The sequence below is a fragment of the Apteryx rowi genome, unplaced genomic scaffold (genome assembly GCF_003343035.1).
Source record: "Apteryx rowi isolate R43461 unplaced genomic scaffold, aptRow1 scaffold_875, whole genome shotgun sequence".
NCBI classification, from domain to species: domain Eukaryota; kingdom Metazoa; phylum Chordata; class Aves; order Apterygiformes; family Apterygidae; genus Apteryx; species Apteryx rowi.
Genome location: NW_020451177.1, coordinates 254398 through 273254, shown reverse-complemented (window position 1 = coordinate 273254; position 18857 = coordinate 254398). Strand labels below are relative to the sequence as shown.

Here is an 18857-nt window from a genome sequence, read left to right as displayed (position 1 = left end):
TTTCTTGGATGCAACTGTTACCAGACAATGAGAAAAATCTCTAGACTGTGTAACAGCGTCACCAGTTACTGTGTCTGCTAGGAGAACTATATATGTACCATATATATGGTAATTCTTGTAAAAGACTGTCTGTCTAGTATGACTAGAAGTTTCATATATGCTGACAAAGTGAACTGTAATAAAAAAATGCATCTTTCAATTACTTCCTGTGTTATGTTACATCAAGTGGCAGAGCATAATAAATTCTAAAATAAAAATTTGACATGAATGAGTACATAGTTATAAATGAGCAACAAAGATTTTTAATATACACATAAAAAACAATCCAGCAATCCACTTCCAACTGTATTTTACTTTTCTTAAAGCAAAAAACCACAGCTGGCAGCTATTTATTAAAAGGGATCAGTGTGCTAAAATGTGCTTAGTATGAAATAATACCTCCAGAAAAAAAATATTTCAATAGAAATATATTTTAAGAACAAAATCAAAGAAAACAAAGTCACAGAGCCTGAGAGTTTCAAAACACTGCCCTCCTCATACTTCCCCCTTGCCCCCGAACAAAGTCAAGGCTTCAGGAAAGATTTTCATAGGCATTGAGCTTTCAAAAGGAAGAAAGCCCCTAAGTGTTCTTTGTGCCTTTCAATAAAAAAAGTTCCCCTAGATCTTCCACACTTTGGTCTTTTCTGCAATCACACACCAATTTGCATGGTCAAAGTATGAATCAATAATATGTAGTTCAGGAATATGACGTTCTATCAGTTCAATCAACTCCCCTTCTTTAAAAACATGGTAATACCGTAGACAGGCCCCATTAGGACCCTGCTGCTGTCTGCTCTTTGTGCTCGGGGCACATTCTTGGACATTCTGTGGAGAGCAGCCTCTTCTGGTTTTGTTCTGAGGTTCACAGAAAGCTCCTTGTTTTGGGTGATGATCTATTTTAAGTTGTTGTCTGACAGCTAATTCTTTCTGATGTGAAATCAGGTCAGGTAAACACACTCTGCTGCAATTGTGAGTAGTATCTGCGGCCATAGGGAGCTGTATAGTCTCTTGGCCTAATTCTGAGTAGCAACTTCTGAATGCCTTGGAGCAATGTGACATGGGCAGCATAGGTTTAACAGCCACTTCAAAAGCTGTTGTATTTTCAAAACTCTGTTTGCAGTGTAGAAGAAAGTTGGAAACATGTTTCAGAAAGCCACACTCCCTGTTTTTTTCAATTCTCTTTTTTCTGTTTAATTCATTCAGCTGAACACTGTAATTGCGATACCTAACGAGCTCTTCTCGGTGCCACTGATTACCCAAGTCTAATACTGAGTCAAGTGATCTCGAGAACAGAGACCATCTCAGTGATTTATCAAACACTGTGCACAGGGTTTTCTTCCCCCCTCCACAGGAAGAACTTCTGGCTTTCCTGTATACCTCTAAAGTCTCATCCAACTTATGGCAGCACTGGTTCAAAACCAGCTTTTTGTCCTTGTGAGGAATTGATTTTTGTATTCCAGGTGAACATGGATCACCCAATGAGCAGGAGGGAGGTGAAGGATTCCAAGGAACAAAGACATCTTGCTTTTCGAATCTTCTTCGTTTTTGCTCCATTGCCCACACATATATCATTATCTGGCCTCCTACTCTCAAGATGCGAGCCATCTCCTTTATCGCTCGCATGCGCCTCTCTTTCGTTGAAAAATGGTGAATCACTAGAACAGAACAGATGAGGTGATTAAGTATCCCTCAAGACACTAACGAACACAGAGTATAAGGACAAGTACTGGTTCTGACACACTGGCAGCCAGTGGTTTGAACCACAGGAATTGATCATTTATCTTCTATTGTGCTACATGTTATTCTCTAATGTGTGTTATCTCTAATACATGAGAAGAGTTCATAATAGTCTAACTTATTTTAAAAACAAAGTAGAATTTAGAAACACACTGACACAAGCAACAACTTTCAGGTCAGCAATAAACAGTACAACAGCCTCATTTCCTCAATAAAAAGTTAGCACCTGGTTAACGGCAAAGCAACCTGGCCCTTTTTAATCCTCACTTAAGGCTCATCTGTAGTCTGAAAGAAGCACTTCTGCAATCAAACCCATACATGGTCTTGCAACAGCAGTGCTAGTGATTCTGCTGAAGATACTAATAAAAAAAGAACTAAACTAAAACTGCCTATCCATTTCTCTTTCTTTATTGACAGACATCAAATAATAGGGCAGTAAAAATGACCAGTCACGGTTGGTCTAGGATACATTTAAATCATTAACATAAGGGTGAAAGACACTTAGCCAATTAGCAGTTGTCTAGGTCTGCCATTTTCATGAAAATTAATAATTAGATAATCCCATTCTTGCTTGATAGCCACATACACCATACAAACATGCCTGGTTTGGAGAATGCCTCATAATTATGATGGTAAAATTCAAGTAGCAGAACTTTTCTTGAGTCAGAAGCGAGTTTAGATTTGACTCTAATTTCAATAAGAATTTTTGCCCTCAAAAGGGCAATTGGTCTCAGGATTGGAAGAAATTTGCCTAATGGCAGCTCTACAGGTAGGCTCCTGCCCTCAGACTGAGGCAGTTCTGAAGCAATTCAGAGCAGACAGTGAGGTTGACCAGGTCTTGGTGCACAGCAGGGACTTCAGCAAAATTTTAGCTGTTCTAAATGAGTGATGCTACATGAGAAATAAGAGTATTAAACAGTCCTGGGTTAGCATTGGAGAGGATGAATATTAAAGATGCTGAAACAGAAAAGCAGTAGAACCAGTTGTACTTCGCCAACCCTTCTCTTACATTTTCTTCAGTGGAAATGCCTATGCCAGATCCTGCAGGTATTTCTACATATAACACTTCAGGGTGCAATGATGAAATAGTTTTTGGTTACACTATTGAGATGCTGGTTCCCACAAGAAAATAAAAGCTCCTTCAAGGAAGAAAAAATGCAAACTTTCAACTCTTTCTAGAAACGTAAAGTATAGAAAATGCTAGCAGAAGCTGTGTGTGTGCAGCATGTCTTGTCTGAGTCTGCCAGGGTGACCACCATTCACCATCAGATCCATTTTGCTTCAGAAAAAGAGACACTTTACAATTACAGGAATAACAGCATGAAATCCAGCTGAGATAGGAAAATCTTTCTTTACATTAAATTCCTTATATGTTGAAATTGTGCTTAAACTGAATAATAAGGTGCTATTTCAAAGACAGAACTACTCACTTTAGCTGACACTGAGGTATAAATATTCACTTAGGGCCTGATTTCAATCCAGCAGCAAGATGAACCTGCTTCTCTACTCTCTTAAACCTCAGGATCTGCTTTAGATTACCCCATCCGTATCTAACGTTAATGAGCCAGCCTGACAACCTTGGACCACGCAGTAATGGCTCAAATCAGCTTCTCCTGCAATGCCTCCCATACTGGCAAGTAGGAGGCACTGGGGCTGATATGTCAATAATCTTTCATTAGCTTTTTGAGGTGATTTCACACCTTCCAAACAACACAAAACAAAGGTCTATAGGCCTCCAAGTGCATTTGTCATAACGGCCAGAACTTTAAATGAAAATTAGTTTTGTTCTAAATGGGAAGATATATAGAGGCTTGCAGGTGGTGAAAATAATATCAGAGCAGGGGAAGCTATCATTTTGCGTTGGATCAAAAATGCATCCAGCCCCGGACTGTGGCAGCAGTCAGCACCAGATGTTTGGGGAAAAAACAAGGACAGAATAGTGGTCCCCTACTTGCTGCACTCCCCTGGCTTCCTGCAGTCGGCAGCTGAAGAATTTCCTGAATTAGAGGCTGGATCTTGTATCTAATAGCCAGTGATGGATCTGTCCTCCAGGATACTTCCTTGGACTCACTTGTACTTCTCATTACACAAATTAATATGTCAAGGGGATCTGCAACTTAATTATATATATATATATATGTATATATGTATATATATATATATTTAAAAATAGTTCCTTCTGTTTTAAATCTTCCCTGTGGTTCTCTTGTCATAAGAGACCATGGAGATTTGCTCGCTATTCACTAACTTCCTATCAGTTGCGGGTTCCAGAATGCTATCACTTCTCTCTCAAGAGTGGTATGATATATACACCTCTTTTATATGATACACCTCTTTTCTCAGGTGCAGAACCCTAGCCTGTTAATCTATCCTCATACAGAGACAGTTCATACCTTTGATCAGACTAAGAACCTTGACTAGTGCTTCTATACCCTTTTAGAGAGGGAAAAAACCTGAATTTCATGCAATATTCAAGATACAGTTGCACCAGTTATTTATCTTGTGCCATAGCGATATTTGCTGGATTGTTTTCATTTTTTTTCTTAGTATTTGAATACTTTTATGACCAGGTTTGAACACTAAGCTAATGTTTTCAGAGAACCGAAAATTACTCTGATAATTACTTCAATATCTCTTTCTTGAACAGGAATAGAGAGTACCACTGTGAATGTATATTTAGTTCTTTTTTCCTATGATGTGCATTTCCTAGCATTTACTGACAAGTATTTTTCTGCAATTTTGCACCCAGTCATTAGTTTCACATGAGACTTTTTTGAAACTCTTTGCAGTCAGTTATCCCGAGTAACTCTATGTCATCAGCAAACTTTATCAGTACGCTATTCATTTTGTTTGTAGGCACAAATTACATAGAAACCAGTAGAACAGCAGCCTTTTTATGGGTGCCATACACCTACACTAAACATTCAGCATTGAGTCTTTCAGCACTTTCCATACTTGTCTGCTCGCATTTTACCCTTCTGGCTTTTCCTTTCAATTTTCTTTAAGTTTCTTCATTTTTGGTAATTAATTCTTATGCAGTGTATTTTCTTAAGCATTTTTTGTTCCTATTAGGAGATTTGATTATGGCCACATTACAGTCAGTGTGACTCTTGCACCATTTCTTCTTGATGTGGGTCTGATGCACGGCTTCAGACTAAATAAGAGTTTTTTCCTTTTGTGGCTTCTCTGATTAATCTTTCCAAGAGGTGCCATGCCCCTGTGTATCATTTGCACAAACGACACAGGGATAATTGTGGTTTCCTGATATTKTGTTTTCTGCCCTCACAGCTCTTGCAGTCTCTCTTAATATTTTGTTGTCATTTCCACCATGTTTATCAGACAGCTAGTGATATATCCCTGTTATTATACTGTTCTTTTCTGTAGCTTTTTGCCCACTATCCCTTCATCCAGAAGGTTATCCTCACTCTTTTTCTACAGAACATTCAGTGCTTTCTAGCTCCTGTGCAACACTTGTATACTCTCATAGCAATAGCTAGAAAAAGAAAAAAGAAACCCTTAAATTCACAATAAAAAAGGCTTTAATGAAGGACGTTCATATGATCTTGATCATATGAACCAATACCCTGACATGGATGTTAGGGACAAGTAAGAACACATTCAAATTTATTTAATATCCAAACAAATCATTGCAAAAAAAGAAATCTAAATGCAAAAGTATTTGGGGCGATTTAAAGCATTCATGAGGGGGGAAAAAAAAAGATGATGCAAAATAATAAAAAATGTCACTTTTTCAGGAAGTGATTTATGGAAAAATTAAAATCTGGGCGAACTGGTACAGCAGTGTTCAGCTTCCCAGCTGTCTGCTTAGAGGCTCTTGTCAGTCTTGTTTTCTGCCTGTAAAACTGCTCCAGTAACAATTGCTGGCCAGCTCTGCCAAACACGTAAGTAGTAGGCATCAATCAGATTCTGCAGAGGTGCTTGTCCAAAACCACTGACAACTGTTTGCAGCAGCAAGACCTTACTTTGTAGATTAGCAGTTGTTATAAATTAAACATTCCTTTTCATTTTGGCCATACATTCCCCTAGTATACCTAAAAGTCAATCCAAATTACTTTTGTGCACGCATTGTTCATTCCTGCCGCTTTTGTTTTAATGGAAAATTGAAAGGTTTTCCATAACTAAAAAATACATATGTAATTTAGATTTTGCATGGAGGGGGTGAGGAAGAAGGGAGAACATTTCAAAGATTTTTCTCTTCTTCATTTCATAAGAATATAATTAATTGCTCCTTCTCTTAATTTAATACTATGACTAATCCTACTAAAAGGGATTATTTAGAACAAGCAGACAATGTGAGATACATTTTTATGTCTTTCAGCTGTCTTCAGAGAACAAAACTGAAAGCACCAACAACTTTGCCTGAATTTTTTTTAGAAGTCATTTTCAAAATGAGTATTTTAGGTCAGTGATTCAATTTAAACCCTGTTAAATGGCAAAGAAATCTGTGTAATCAGAAATTACTTTTCTCTGTCAAATTTCTGTACTGAAGTTAAATCCCTTTAGAGATATTTGGAAAGTATTTAAGGATCACAGAATCTTTATCTCAGAGCCTCTTTTGTATATACTGTATATACACTTCAGATGTCACTTTATCTCTGTCAGTTCTAATAATAGGAACAATTGGAACATATATAGAAGGCATGATCCTAAGTTAAATGTTATTCTGTTCATTAGGCTGATATCAAAAATAAAAAGAGAGGAAAAATACTAATATACCAAAGAATTATTTAAAATAATTACTGAGTAAACTTCAAACAGTGTTTTCATTAAAACTTTTTTCTATTAAAAGCATAACTTCTTAATTACTTAGACTGCAAAATTTTTGCCTTCTTTAATTTTCCCATATGTATAGTTGGCATTAGCAAATGAGGATACCGCCTTTATAAAAATCATTATAATTATGGAATTTAATTAACTTATTAAGCCCTTGATTAATTATATGCTTAATTTTAAGCATCTGAGTAGCTACACTGGTTTCAGTGGGTTTACTTATGAGTTTATAAAAAAGATAATTCTGAAAAGCTTGTTGCAGGTACATAGAAGTGGGGACACCTGTACCTAAAATCAGCAGAACGGGTTTATAAAATATGGTCAAGTGGAGCAGTGCTCTTTAAGCCTTTCCCCTCCTTTGCTTTTTTCGATCCTTGAGGCCCCAGTTCTGAGCTCGAATTCCTCCTCCCCTCTTCCCACGAACAGGGGTCTGGCTGGAGAGGACACAGCCCACGGCAGTACTGTGGTGGCTCAATTAATGGACTGAATCTCTGGGATTCAGAGGGCACCRTCTTTCAGTCTTGCTCAGGCAGCTAGACAAGAGTCCAGGGTTACTAAAGCTTAATGCAGAACATACATTGATGGTGCTGGTTTTAAAATGTGTGAGCTGGAGATRGACGAGAGAAACAAGCACTGAAGGGATTGCGCCTCTCTCTGCACAGTGTGTTTCTGTTGTTTCTCAGGCAAAGCTCATAGAGAGGCTGAGCAGACATAACAGGATCCAGCTTTACAGGGATTCATATGGTTTACTTGAGCACCAAATATAGGATTTAGGTAAGATTTAAACATCTGAGTAGAAATCAATGAATCAGAAAGTCTGCTCTCTAGCACCACTTAATCTTGCTTGTGCATTTTCCACTACATAGTCATTGTATATAAGAAATAATGCAGAGAGCAGGGTCCTTCCCTCCGGGATGTGTTCCTACATACTAGGCAGAGGACTGGGCTCCCTCTGCTCAAGCTCCTTTTGCCTTTTTGGCTGCAGGTTCTAATGGTTGGTGGAGGTTTTTCTCACCCAACCCAGCCATTTTTTGGGTGGCTGAGACATGTTCCTGAATATTGGAAATGTGGGCTTGAAACCCCTCAGGCTGAGGAAGGAACTGAATCTAGCTCTCTCACCTTCTGGATGAATGCTCTGAGTACCAGGCTACACTGAAAAAAAGAAAAAGCAAAATCTCTTCTGGACATATTTAAAACACACTAAGCTCAGATTCCCGCACCAAAGGAGGCCATGGCACTCTGGATCGTCAGTGAACAAATGTTCAAATATGCACTTAACTTAGATGCATGAACACCAAGATGTGTCTGTTCAGACATTCCCCAGCTGTACTTAGTGTTTACTAGAGATTAATTCCAGGCAAGGCCCTGCTCAGTTTTGTAGGAGCACTCAAAACTTCTTCTGGGAGCACCTTGCTCTCCCCTTGCACTGCACACGCACCCGATGCACCTAAACAGGCATCTGAGGCACTGGGCCAGGCATCCACTTTAAGTGTTGCAGCTCCATACCTATATACTCAAAGCAAAATCTTCTGAATTGGGATCGTAATGTCTTATTCAGCAGGAGAATAATTTTGCTGTATTAGACAATGAAAATTCTGTGCTCAGTTCCCTGGAAGCCTGTTGAGTGAGCATAAACCTGCAAAAAAATCCTGTGGAAGCAGCTGAGCCCCGAGTGCTGTTCCTCATTTCAAAACCATGGCTGTGTTGCTTTGCATGCTGAGAGACCAGAGGACAGCCACATATTAAAAAGTTGTGCAGTGACAAGCTGTCACCTCTTTTAATGACATAGAACAGCTGGTCAAGACCTGGTAACCAGGTAACATATTGTCAAGAACATGTAGCTAAGATTTAAAACAGATATACTGTCAACATGACAAGAGTAATAAGACCACTGATGGCCAACTGAGGTCTAAAATAAACAATCACATTTAAAAAAGCTTAACAGACTGTTGACTGCTAATGTGAAAATTAAACAAAACGTAAGGCTATATTTGGAGTTTGCTCCAGTTCTAAACTTCAGTAACCTGTAGCAACAGAGGGGACCATACGAGGCAGAGCTGGKTTTTTTTGTGATGTACATTTTTCTAAGAAAAAAAGATTAAGTCAAGTTTTCTGACTTGGCCTCATCCCAGGATAACTATACATCATCCACTGGAAATAAAATTAGGATATTTTTGATAAATCAATTATAACTTGCATGAATATATTAATGCTAGGAACATGAAGCTCCTGATCTAAGTAAGTGAGATAAAAGTCAGTCTCCTTGCTGTTGGCGAGAATTGCACTAATACACAAAGCTGCCAGCTGACAAGCACAGTGAGAGAAACAGGATGAATTACAGATAAATCCTGCAAATCTCAACCATAAGCTTCAACTGTCATGTTGGAGCTTCTCTGCATCTGTAAGAATTTGCCATAGCTTATTTAGGAATAACTGTATTATTTGTATTAAATAAAACAGTAACACTGATGAGCCCAAACTTGGAATCAGGGCCTTCAGATGTCTCAAAAGAAGCAAAGGTACTCTGTGGGTCACCTCATCAAAACCAGAAAATCCCACTATGGATGGCATTAATCCTTTGTCTCTGAGCCCTTTTGTAATATTCAGACTTTATTAGTATTTTGCACCTCTAACTTTCATTAGGGAGGAGAGTTGGCTGCTGTGAAAGGAGCTGTATTAACATTAAATAGCAATAGGATACAGGACAGTCAATGGATTTTTTTTTTTTCAAAAAGACCAGGTGGCCTTTAAATTAAAATAGATAAAGAAAAATAGACATAGTTCATTTTCTGGCTCCAAGGCAGAATTAAATACTTGGCCAAATCTGACAGATATTGGTCTAACCCGGCCTTAAAAGCCTCTTAATATCTGAGGTAAATAACCTTTGCTGCAAGTTAAGATGATTATTTTTTTTTCTTTCTTATGTAAAGGAAAAATTGGCTTTCTGTAAAAATCACTTATGCATTTGAAGACTATTACGTTTCCCTCAGCCTTTTCCTTTTTTTTTTTCTTGACTAACCAAACCCAGTTCCTTCAGCTTTCTCTCCTAATTCATATTTTCTAAACTTCATTTGTTTAAAGTGTCTCCATTTTGTGTGCAAGCTCGATCCCCCCAAACAGATACCATATTCCAAGTAGGACCTCAAAGGTACCAAGCACAGGAGAGTAACTAGTTTTTCTGTCTTCCATACAGCAGTTCTGTCGCCATCTCTCAGAATGATATTGGCCTGTTTTTCTAACAGCATCATGCCACTCACACCTATTTGGCCTATGGTCCATCTTGCCTGACCCTTATTTCTCATTTTATTCATTTAAAGTTTCCTTCCCAAGCATGATACTTCCTTCTTGTTGTTTTTTGTATCTCATCTTGTTGATTTCAGACAATCTCTCCATCATTTGGATTTCAAATCCCATCTTCCAAAGGAACTGCAACTCTCCTTATGTAGGAGCTGTTCACAACTTGTTTAGCACACTCTCCAGCCTGCCATCAAAGTTATTCGTTAAAATTTTGAATAGAAAAAGATGTAGGGTGGATCCCAAGAGGATCCCACTTGAAACGCCTTCTGATTGGACAGTGAACCACTGATCCATTCTGAGAATGATTTTGCAATCTTATGTGTTGCCATATTCTTAACTATATTTACTTACAGTATTTTACTTACAATGACATGAGAATCAAGATATACCACGTCTATTCCTGCTATCCTGTCTGTAGGGATAGTACCCTGTTGCAGTATGTTGGCTATTTTGGCTGTTTCCCATTCCCTTATTATTCTGTAGGCTCTTACACATTTAAATTATTTATTCTAGTATCCTTGTAGAAATCTAAGGTAGGCTGGCTTCTTCTTGATGTCCTTTTTCTCCCTTTCAGAAACATGTATTATGTTTGCCTTTCTCCACTTTCTGGAGATCTTAAAGATAATCTGCCAATTCAGAGATTGCATCAGCTATTCTTCAAGTAGTTTAAGATGAATTTCATGATTTCCTCACAGTTTGTATTACCTAACTTATCTAAGTATTGTTTAACCTCTTATTTCCTTTTTTATTCTAAACTCCGGTCCCTGGTTAAAACTCTGCTAATTAGCTGATGACCATAATTAATTTTTCAGGAAGACCAAAGAAAAATGCACTGGCCATCTCCAGCTTTCTCTCTGGCATCCATTATTTATTCTTCTTTTGAGGAATGGACTCATATTTCATTTGTTTTCCTCTTCCTTGTATGCATTTATAAACCTTTTCTTAGTGCTAATTCATGTTACACTATAGCCATCCTGATTTTGGTCCTTCACACTATCCCTTATAATTATTGCTAGCCATATGTCCCTATCTCTTCTTTTTACAAGATTTCTTCTCAATTTCTATGGCATTAAAGAATTCCTTATGCTGCCATACCAGACCCTAATTACACTCTGCTTTCCACCGGGATAGGTTGTTTGTTGTGCCTTTAATAGTGCTTCTTTTAGGGAATATCATATTCTACACACATTGTGTTTTTGTTGGAAAAAGTTTTTAAAAAAACCTGTTAAAATGTATTCCCAAGTGATCCTTATGTGAAATGGAATTTAGGAGAGCTGGCAGTTAGTAATGATGCACCTATATGACAAAACTCAGTGCTACGCAGAAATATCCAAGGCTGCACAGAAATAGTCTATGGGGTAAAGAAACAACATAACAATGGCATTGCAATGTTACACTCATGTTAATTGGCACAATAATGCAATATAACACTAATATGATGCTGCTTCTGATACTAACACTAGGAGTGTCTCATTGAATTTTGCCATAAAGACATAACCTTATAGAGTAAGCAAACTCTCCTGAACCTTTTATTTGGATTTTTGTCCCAAAGAGACTCTCCAACCTTGTAAACTATAACAAGAATTATATTATTTGTAATTATACAGACCACATTCACAGACAGTGTAAACTGGAAGACTAGACAGTTTTATCTCCCTTAGGTTCCCCTCACTTTCTCTGTTAAATTACTATATAACTAAAAGATCAAGATTGAACTGAAGTTAATTTTCACATATTGGTATTAACACCAAGGAAAGCCATCTGATGCTATTCACCATTTTTTAACACTGAGGTGAAGAGACTTATCAGATATTTCAGTAATAAAAAATAATTTGACTGACTTGAATATCTGACTCCTAACAAGAGAGGAAAATATTATGTCTTTACCTTTGCATTTGGAGAAAAGAAATTACTTATCTAGATTAACAGAAAAATCTTTCTCTTGTCCTTTACCTATTTCAGAGTCCAAGAACTCAACATACAAAAGATTTTATTAACACAGAACATGATCTTGCCAGGTAAAAGAGAAAAACATGTCGTCAAAGGTAAAGCTACACTAAAAAATACCAGCACTGCATTGTGATTTGGAGTAATTCTTTAGCCAGAGTGGAAACAAATGATTGCCAGTCCTCCTTCCATTATCGTTAGTGGCAAAAATACTGATTTCAATGATATAGGAATGGCTTCATCATGCTAACAATTACAAAGCCATCAGTATACAGCAAAAGGGCTGATTTCTGTTGTTTGGTGATATTCATGAAATCTCAAATAAGATTATACTATAAATACACTGGGAAAGTGACTATGATTTCTTTCTAAATGCAGTGAAAACATAGTGGAATGAACTGCATACTCATGGGGCAAATTTGTCTCCTTCAACAGAAAGTTAAGCATTTGAAAGTAGGCCACTTTAAAATTTTACTGATATATCATGTCTAGATTTGTTTCTAGTCAGTATAGGTTATTCCAGTCATGGAACTGGCAAAAATACTTCACTATATATGCATATGCTATAGCTGTTGAGTACAGAAAAATCATTAACTTAGGCCTGACACTGCTATTCTGCCAAGACTTCGTACTACAGACCTGGCTTTAGGACTCTTACAGAAATTTTTTGCCTCCCTAGACAATCTACTGAAGAATTAAAAAAACACATGCTTACTCAAACTAGAGTACATATATACTAATATATATAACAATTTAATATAATTTATAATTTATACTTTATAATCATTAATATATAATGTCTGAGTATAATATACTAATATACATTATAATTTTATAAATTATTTGAAGAAATGTGAGAATACCAGTATTTGCGTTGCTGACAGGCCAAGCACTTAAAAATGATGATTCGTGTTTTCAAAATTGTTAAGTTGGTTAAAAAATAAGAAGTATGTAATTAAATCAAGGAGAGGTTCATTTGCCTTTCTTGAAGCTTTATAATGCATCTGAGCCATATTTTCAAGCTTTTTTCAGCAATAATAAGGAATTGTGATCTTTGGTTCAGGACCTTCTATGGTTCCTGCATGATCTGTGATGGCTGTGTATGTAACAGAAACAACTTTGTAATTTGCAGCTACGTTATAGTCCCTTTTAATGCACACTCCATAACCATCTGGTTTGACCTGTAAGTGCCTTCCTGGTTCCTGCACCGCAGCCATGCAAACAGGGCTTTCAGCTTTCTCTGGATGGGGAGATCCACAGTTCGTCTGCAGTAACCTCACCCCAGCTACCCTGCTTTTGTGTAGGCTGTATCTCTTAAGTAGTCCTGGGGCTCAGAGATGCCAGTGCCTAGAAAACTTTTGAACAGTGCTTACCTATTCTCTTCAACTAATTCGGCTTGTCCAGTGCTTCCTTACCCTGGATTTCTTAAGAATGTGAGATCACGTTTGGGAACACACACTGACGTATTACTTCAACAGAGGAAGTGAAAATCTAATAATAAGGACCGTTAGCTATTGGTCACTTTTCTTAATTCATGACTGAAAGGTTCTCAGACAGTGTAGTTAAGCACAGTTCAGAGTCCTCTAGAATGATGTACCAGAGACAATAATGCACTTTTGAAATTCCACCAAATGTCAAATTATATGACATGGACCTGGACTTGAAAAGTAAAGTTCCCCAGGGCTTAAAGAAAGGTCACCTGAGACATGGAGAAGAGGCTGTGTAAGACTACTTGCTAACTTCAAGAGATGTGAGATATTAACATTTCACTTTGATTTAACAAGGCTTAGAGCGCTTCACTCTCCTTAGTTTATGAGAAAAAGAAAATCAAGTTTGCTGAGCAGTGTAGTTTGTTTTATTTCCAGTAGTGTCCTACTTTTAGTCAGTATAAGTTTAGTACCTGACTTGTAGGTGGTGGGTGAATAATTTCAAGACTCCCAAAAGAAGAGAACCCTCAAAATTTAAGAGGAACTAGCAAGGGGTAAAGCTACAGCCACGGCAGCATTCAAAGTCTGCTTTAAAAGTGGCAAAGACAGATCGTTCCTCTATCATTAAGTTAGGTTGAAAAGGGCAAGCAAACAAAAAGGAAAAATCTTAAAAGACAAGGAAAGAAAACTGAGGTTGTTTGATGAACATTTTAAGGTGGCAGTTGAAATAAGCAGTTCTGCTTGCTTTGCCACTGGCTCCTTGTTCTTCTGCATTATCCCCTTTCATTGTGCTGAAACAAGATCTCTGCAGTGAAGCAGTGGGTAACTGATTCAGCTAAAAGCAACATTTTTATTTTGCTGGGTTATTTTCCATCCAAATCAGTGTCATGCTCCTCCTACCTCATAAGCACAAAAATGACCGTGTTGGCCAAAAGGAGCTGGAGTATGGGAGTGAAAACAAGTGTCTGGAAAGGTGCAAAAGGATGGCTATAAGGGGATTAAATACTGAGCCGGGGATATGCTCCAGGCTAGCCCTTACCGCAGTAGTTTCCATTACAAGAAATTCCCCAGGTGTTCCTAAGCAAATTTTATTACATCTTCCTCCTGTCAGAGCCAACATTTCAAACTTGTGCCATGTCATAAAGCATAAATAAGGCTCTCCTTTCCTTTTTTTCCACATTGTAGTTTAGCTGTGCTTTCATGAGAATAAAGCTCATCTCATCTGTGTGTAACTAACTTACCCATTTTGCAGTTTTTCACTGTGAGTTTGCAATAATATAAATTTACTATGCTAATATAGATTTCCCTGGTCTACACAGCCCAAAACATTCTGTTGCTTGCTGACAAAAAGCCTAAAAGGGGCTGCAGAGGCAGCCTAAATGCTTTAGATCCTTTAAAGGTCTGGCCTATAGAAGCTGACAGTGCACAAACTTACCAGCGATGGATAAGACAGCATCAAAGCACTCATTTCGATATGGCAGACACAGGCTGTGACATACCATTACTTCATGGCCTTCATTTCGAGCTGATTCCACCAACGGGAAACAGTAATCGCAACCCAGTTTATAGACTTGAGAATTGATATGAAGGTATTTGCCATTTCCACAGCCTGAAGAAATAACAAGGAGGAGAAAGAAAGGAGGTCATCTGGTGTCCGTGCGAAAGATAATGTGCTCCTGACATTAGCCATGATGTATGCCCTTGAATGGCCTCAACAGTTTGAAATTCTCTACCATTTTAAAGAAGATCTGATTGCAGTGGAATTCAGATTGTTTTTTGCCATTATAGTTCGATGAGCACAGACTGCTCCTTTCTCTCTGCTGCCTGACAGGAGGTGTTCAAGTGGGATTGCTAGAGAGCATTTACCTTGGCCTTCCCACCACATACAGAATCAAAAACATTTATGGTAATGATGCTACTGCAATTCTACTTGTAATAGTCACAAAATGCTAAGTGAAAGCATCATGYGGTGGGAGCACAGCGCTAAATTATTCCTGTGTATTGAAATGCTGATAGACAAACTAGGAGGCTAAGTAATTAAGTCACTATTAGACCAAACCATTAAATCCACTGTTTGCTGTTTAACTGCTGCTAATTGCTGTCACCATGACAACAGTGAAGTTCCTTTTTCTGGTGTCTCCATGCAGTTTCCTCTTCATGATGGAGTTTTGGACATGGAAATTTACACCTTCCCAATTTGAAATACTTCTTGTGTTGAAATAAAGGCACACATCTTTAGATAAGAGCTATTTTATGTCAGTAGTAAAACAGATATTATCTAAAATTTTGATAATTTGTTTTCAGAATTATCTGGATCTTAACACAAAATCAGTGCCTTTTAAAGTGGATGATCAATTTTAAAATCTCCCTTTCTCACTTGCGTCATAAAAATCATCATTCAGATTAAGATCAGGGAGGCAAATGCATGGAACTAACATAATATCATTTACCTTGCGCAGATCTTAGTTCACATCCTGTTTATGGCTACGCTTACATCAAATATTAAGCTTGGGTCAGAGCCCAGATTTTATTCCTAATTTAATTTTTTTAAAATTACATTTATTTTGGAGCCTTCTAAATGTTCAACCCCTCTGTTTAGGTTACAGCCATCCCATAGTACCTATTCTGAAACCCCATGTGGGTCCCTGCGTCCAGTCCAGAGCTTCCCAGTCCTGTCAATCTGTTAAGCCATTTCAGTAGGAGATGAGCCATTGCCAAGTTGCAGGTAGAAGTCTGCTCCTAACTGCTTCTCTAAGATTAACTGCTGATCCTGTCTGCCAGGAATGGAAAAAAGATATCCAGAAAATATCTGGAGATCTTGCAGTTCTTTTCATAACTTTGAAATAGACTCCAGTATTAGCTGAGAAGAGGTGTTGTTAAGCCGTGTCAGTCATTGGCTAATATTAGACACTATTTTTTGAGGAGAAAGAGAAGAAAGAGGACTATCCTGGAGCTCTGATTGGAAGCAAACTCCAGGACTTTTTCTACTTTTCACTTCTGGAGGGAAAGACTCCAGTATGAGCCAACAACAAATACTACAAGCATCTCTACTAAACTGATGCCAGCGCCTGCTCCCCAGGCGTGGAAAGACAGGGGAGAACTCTGCAGGTTGACTCCTCTACGGCTGGATGGCAGCACTGTTGGCAGCTGTGTCTCACATGAAACTCATCTCCGACCATGGACACAACACCACGTAAGCAGCCTCCATGGGCCAAAGCCCAGGAGTCAAGCCTGAGCTTATATTAAAAGTCTGTGACATTGACATTGGTAAAAATTCAGTGTGGTGGCTCACAGTATGCATTCGTTTGTTCACATTGAAAACACTGTGAAATCTGCCAACATCTGGTATGAACATGGTGCCCAGCATTTTGACTGCAATAAACCAGAAAAAACATATGGTAAAGCTTGAAAGACACCCAACAAGATAATATGATTAGCCCAACCATCAGATATTAATTTTCTCTTTCATGAACATTGCTATCTTATACTTAAAGATAAAAAGTAAAAGGGAGGGGACTATACATGGGTGTTGCTGGAAAGGATTACAGACTGAAAAAGATGTAAAAAAGCTATTTAGAGGTCTAGGCTAGACATGTAGCCGTGACAACATAGCCATCTCAGATCTCATTTGGGCAACCAGCATGACTTCCACTTGTGGAGTGGGTGCAGAATATGCAGGCCTCCCTACCATATTTAGGAAATCTCAAACTTTCAGGAATTAAAAATGGTAACACATTATTCCCCAAAGCACTAAGGACAGTGTCATGATACTTGATTCAACTTGGCCAGACACAATACCCATTGTAAGAGCTATACAAGACTTAAAATTCTGGAATTATCATGCCTACATACAAACATTAGTATCCACTAGCGACATCTTAAGAAAATTAACAGTGGCAACATTTGCTACTGGGTACTGGGAAAAGTGATGCTGTCTTCCTACACCTATGAATGGTGGAGAAAATCTGAGGCAAATTTGATAGTCCAGCCATTTTGATACACAGGTTGCAGACAAGCTCCAAACTCTTCTGCCACAAATATTGATTGACAGACAGAGAAGACACCTCTACCCTCTCATTAGCAATATGATAAACAACCTCACTCACCAATGTCAGCAATCAGACTGCCTGGTTCCTGTTCTGAAATGAACTGCTGCACCTTTGGCCATGCCTTGTAGCGTGCATCATTGAAGTAAGGAGCAATTTTCTCATATACACTGTGCACATGGTCCCTCTCGAGCTGGCTTGCCTCCTTCTCCATCCCGACAAGGCTAGACTAACTCATTGAAGTCAATGCAACTGTCCTAGAGAAAGTAAGAGGAGAAAAAGAAGTGCAGAAACTCTTGTTACCAAAATACATTTCTGTAACTAAAGCAATAAAGTATATTTAGAAAATAATATTCCCAAATGCTATGTTGCCATTAAGGAGAAACTGCTGAGGCTTTTAAAGAAAGAAAGATAACCTATTCTATGATTTTATACAATGTATAGTTTTCTTATAGAAATTTGAAAGGGATTTTAGGACCTGCAACTTAGTGTTTATTAACTTGCTTATATTATTATACTTTTGAAATATGATAACTTTTGCTTTATAGAATCTTTTATCTTTTTTCAGTCTCTCCTTGAAAAAGGTACATTCTAAGTTCTTTATTTACAGATGCATCTTAAAAAATAGCAGCTTAACATGATGAATAGCAAAATCTGCTCACAGTCTGAAACAAAACCTCTAAAAGGCGTGATCTCTCCTTCTCTGCTTCATTCAGTGCCCTGAAAAATCCATGCTTAAGGACTTCCCATTGCACAATTCATTGACACCATGTGCTGCTGTGGAGAAAAATCTTTCAAGCTTTCCAAGAATCACTTTTTGCAGCTGTTCTGGATTGGCACGCTGCACTGATATTCGCAAAGCCCAGAGGAAAACCCTGCAATGCAGTGAATAGTATTCTCAGTCATTCTGATCATTGTTCAGTTCACCATGAAGCTTTGTAGAGCAAAGGATTCCAGCGGAACTGATGAAGCTGTACAAATCAGGAACTTAATTTAACATATGTTGCCCATGCCAGCATTTCTACTGATTTATGTGAAGAATCGGACCATCAAGATAGGCGGCTCCTCCTCCACCCACATGCTGCAAATAATTCCTTGCAGAAGAACTTCTCTAAGTCAAAAGTATTGATGAAGACACCTCACCCAAGATGTCTGCACTGTATGTTGGCCATTTGTTTGACCTGAAACAGTCCTTATCTGGTTCTTATTTTCAAACCTGTAAGCAGTTAAAGTCCCATTGACTCAAAAGACTATTATTCTGGGATTTCCTAGGCAATTACATTAAAAAAAAGCTGGAGCAGTCTAAGCTCAATTTCAGTCTTGCCGTAAGTAACAGCAAAAAACTAACTATAGAGGGTTTTGTTTATGTTATTGGTTAATCTCAGAAACTGCGCTAAGATTAAATCCTGTAGCCTCTGGTTTCTGCCATGTTTGATATTCAGTCAGTGTTGCTGTGAAATGGGCCAGACCATTTCCTGGAATAAACTGCCTATGTCAAAGTGATGATGAGTATTGGAGTGGGGTGAAGAAATTCTTTGGAAGATCATCATTGTACTCTCTATTATGTGTGTAG

The 18857-nt window shown here is 38.1% G+C and overlaps 1 protein-coding gene across 1 annotated transcript; it reads right to left on the bottom strand.

The window, feature by feature from the left end:
• Positions 1 to 657: 657 nt before the first annotated feature.
• On the bottom strand, positions 658 to 17498 carry LOC112977877 (probable tRNA methyltransferase 9B). Its single transcript, XM_026090732.1, has 3 exons — positions 17345 to 17498; positions 14674 to 14847; positions 658 to 1694 (listed from the first exon to the last, which is right to left on the bottom strand). The coding sequence occupies exons 1-3, from the start codon at positions 17496 to 17498 to the stop codon at positions 658 to 660; spliced, it is 1365 nt and encodes a 454-aa protein (XP_025946517.1).
• Positions 17499 to 18857: the final 1359 nt, after the last annotated feature.

Bases quoted from the DNA above. Each gene is read 5' to 3' on its own strand.
- LOC112977877 (XM_026090732.1), bottom strand. From the start codon at position 17,498: ATGGAGAAGGAGGCAAGCCAGCTCGAGAGGGACCATGTGCACAGTGTA. The intron at 14,848-17,344 runs GTGAGTGAGGTT...TTATTTCTTCAG, and splicing joins CAGTCTGATTGCTGACATTG to GCTGTGGAAATGGCAAATAC. The intron at 1,695-14,673 runs GTAAGTTTGTGC...GTTCTGTTCTAG, and splicing joins TGCTGTCTTATCCATCGCTG to TGATTCACCATTTTTCAACG.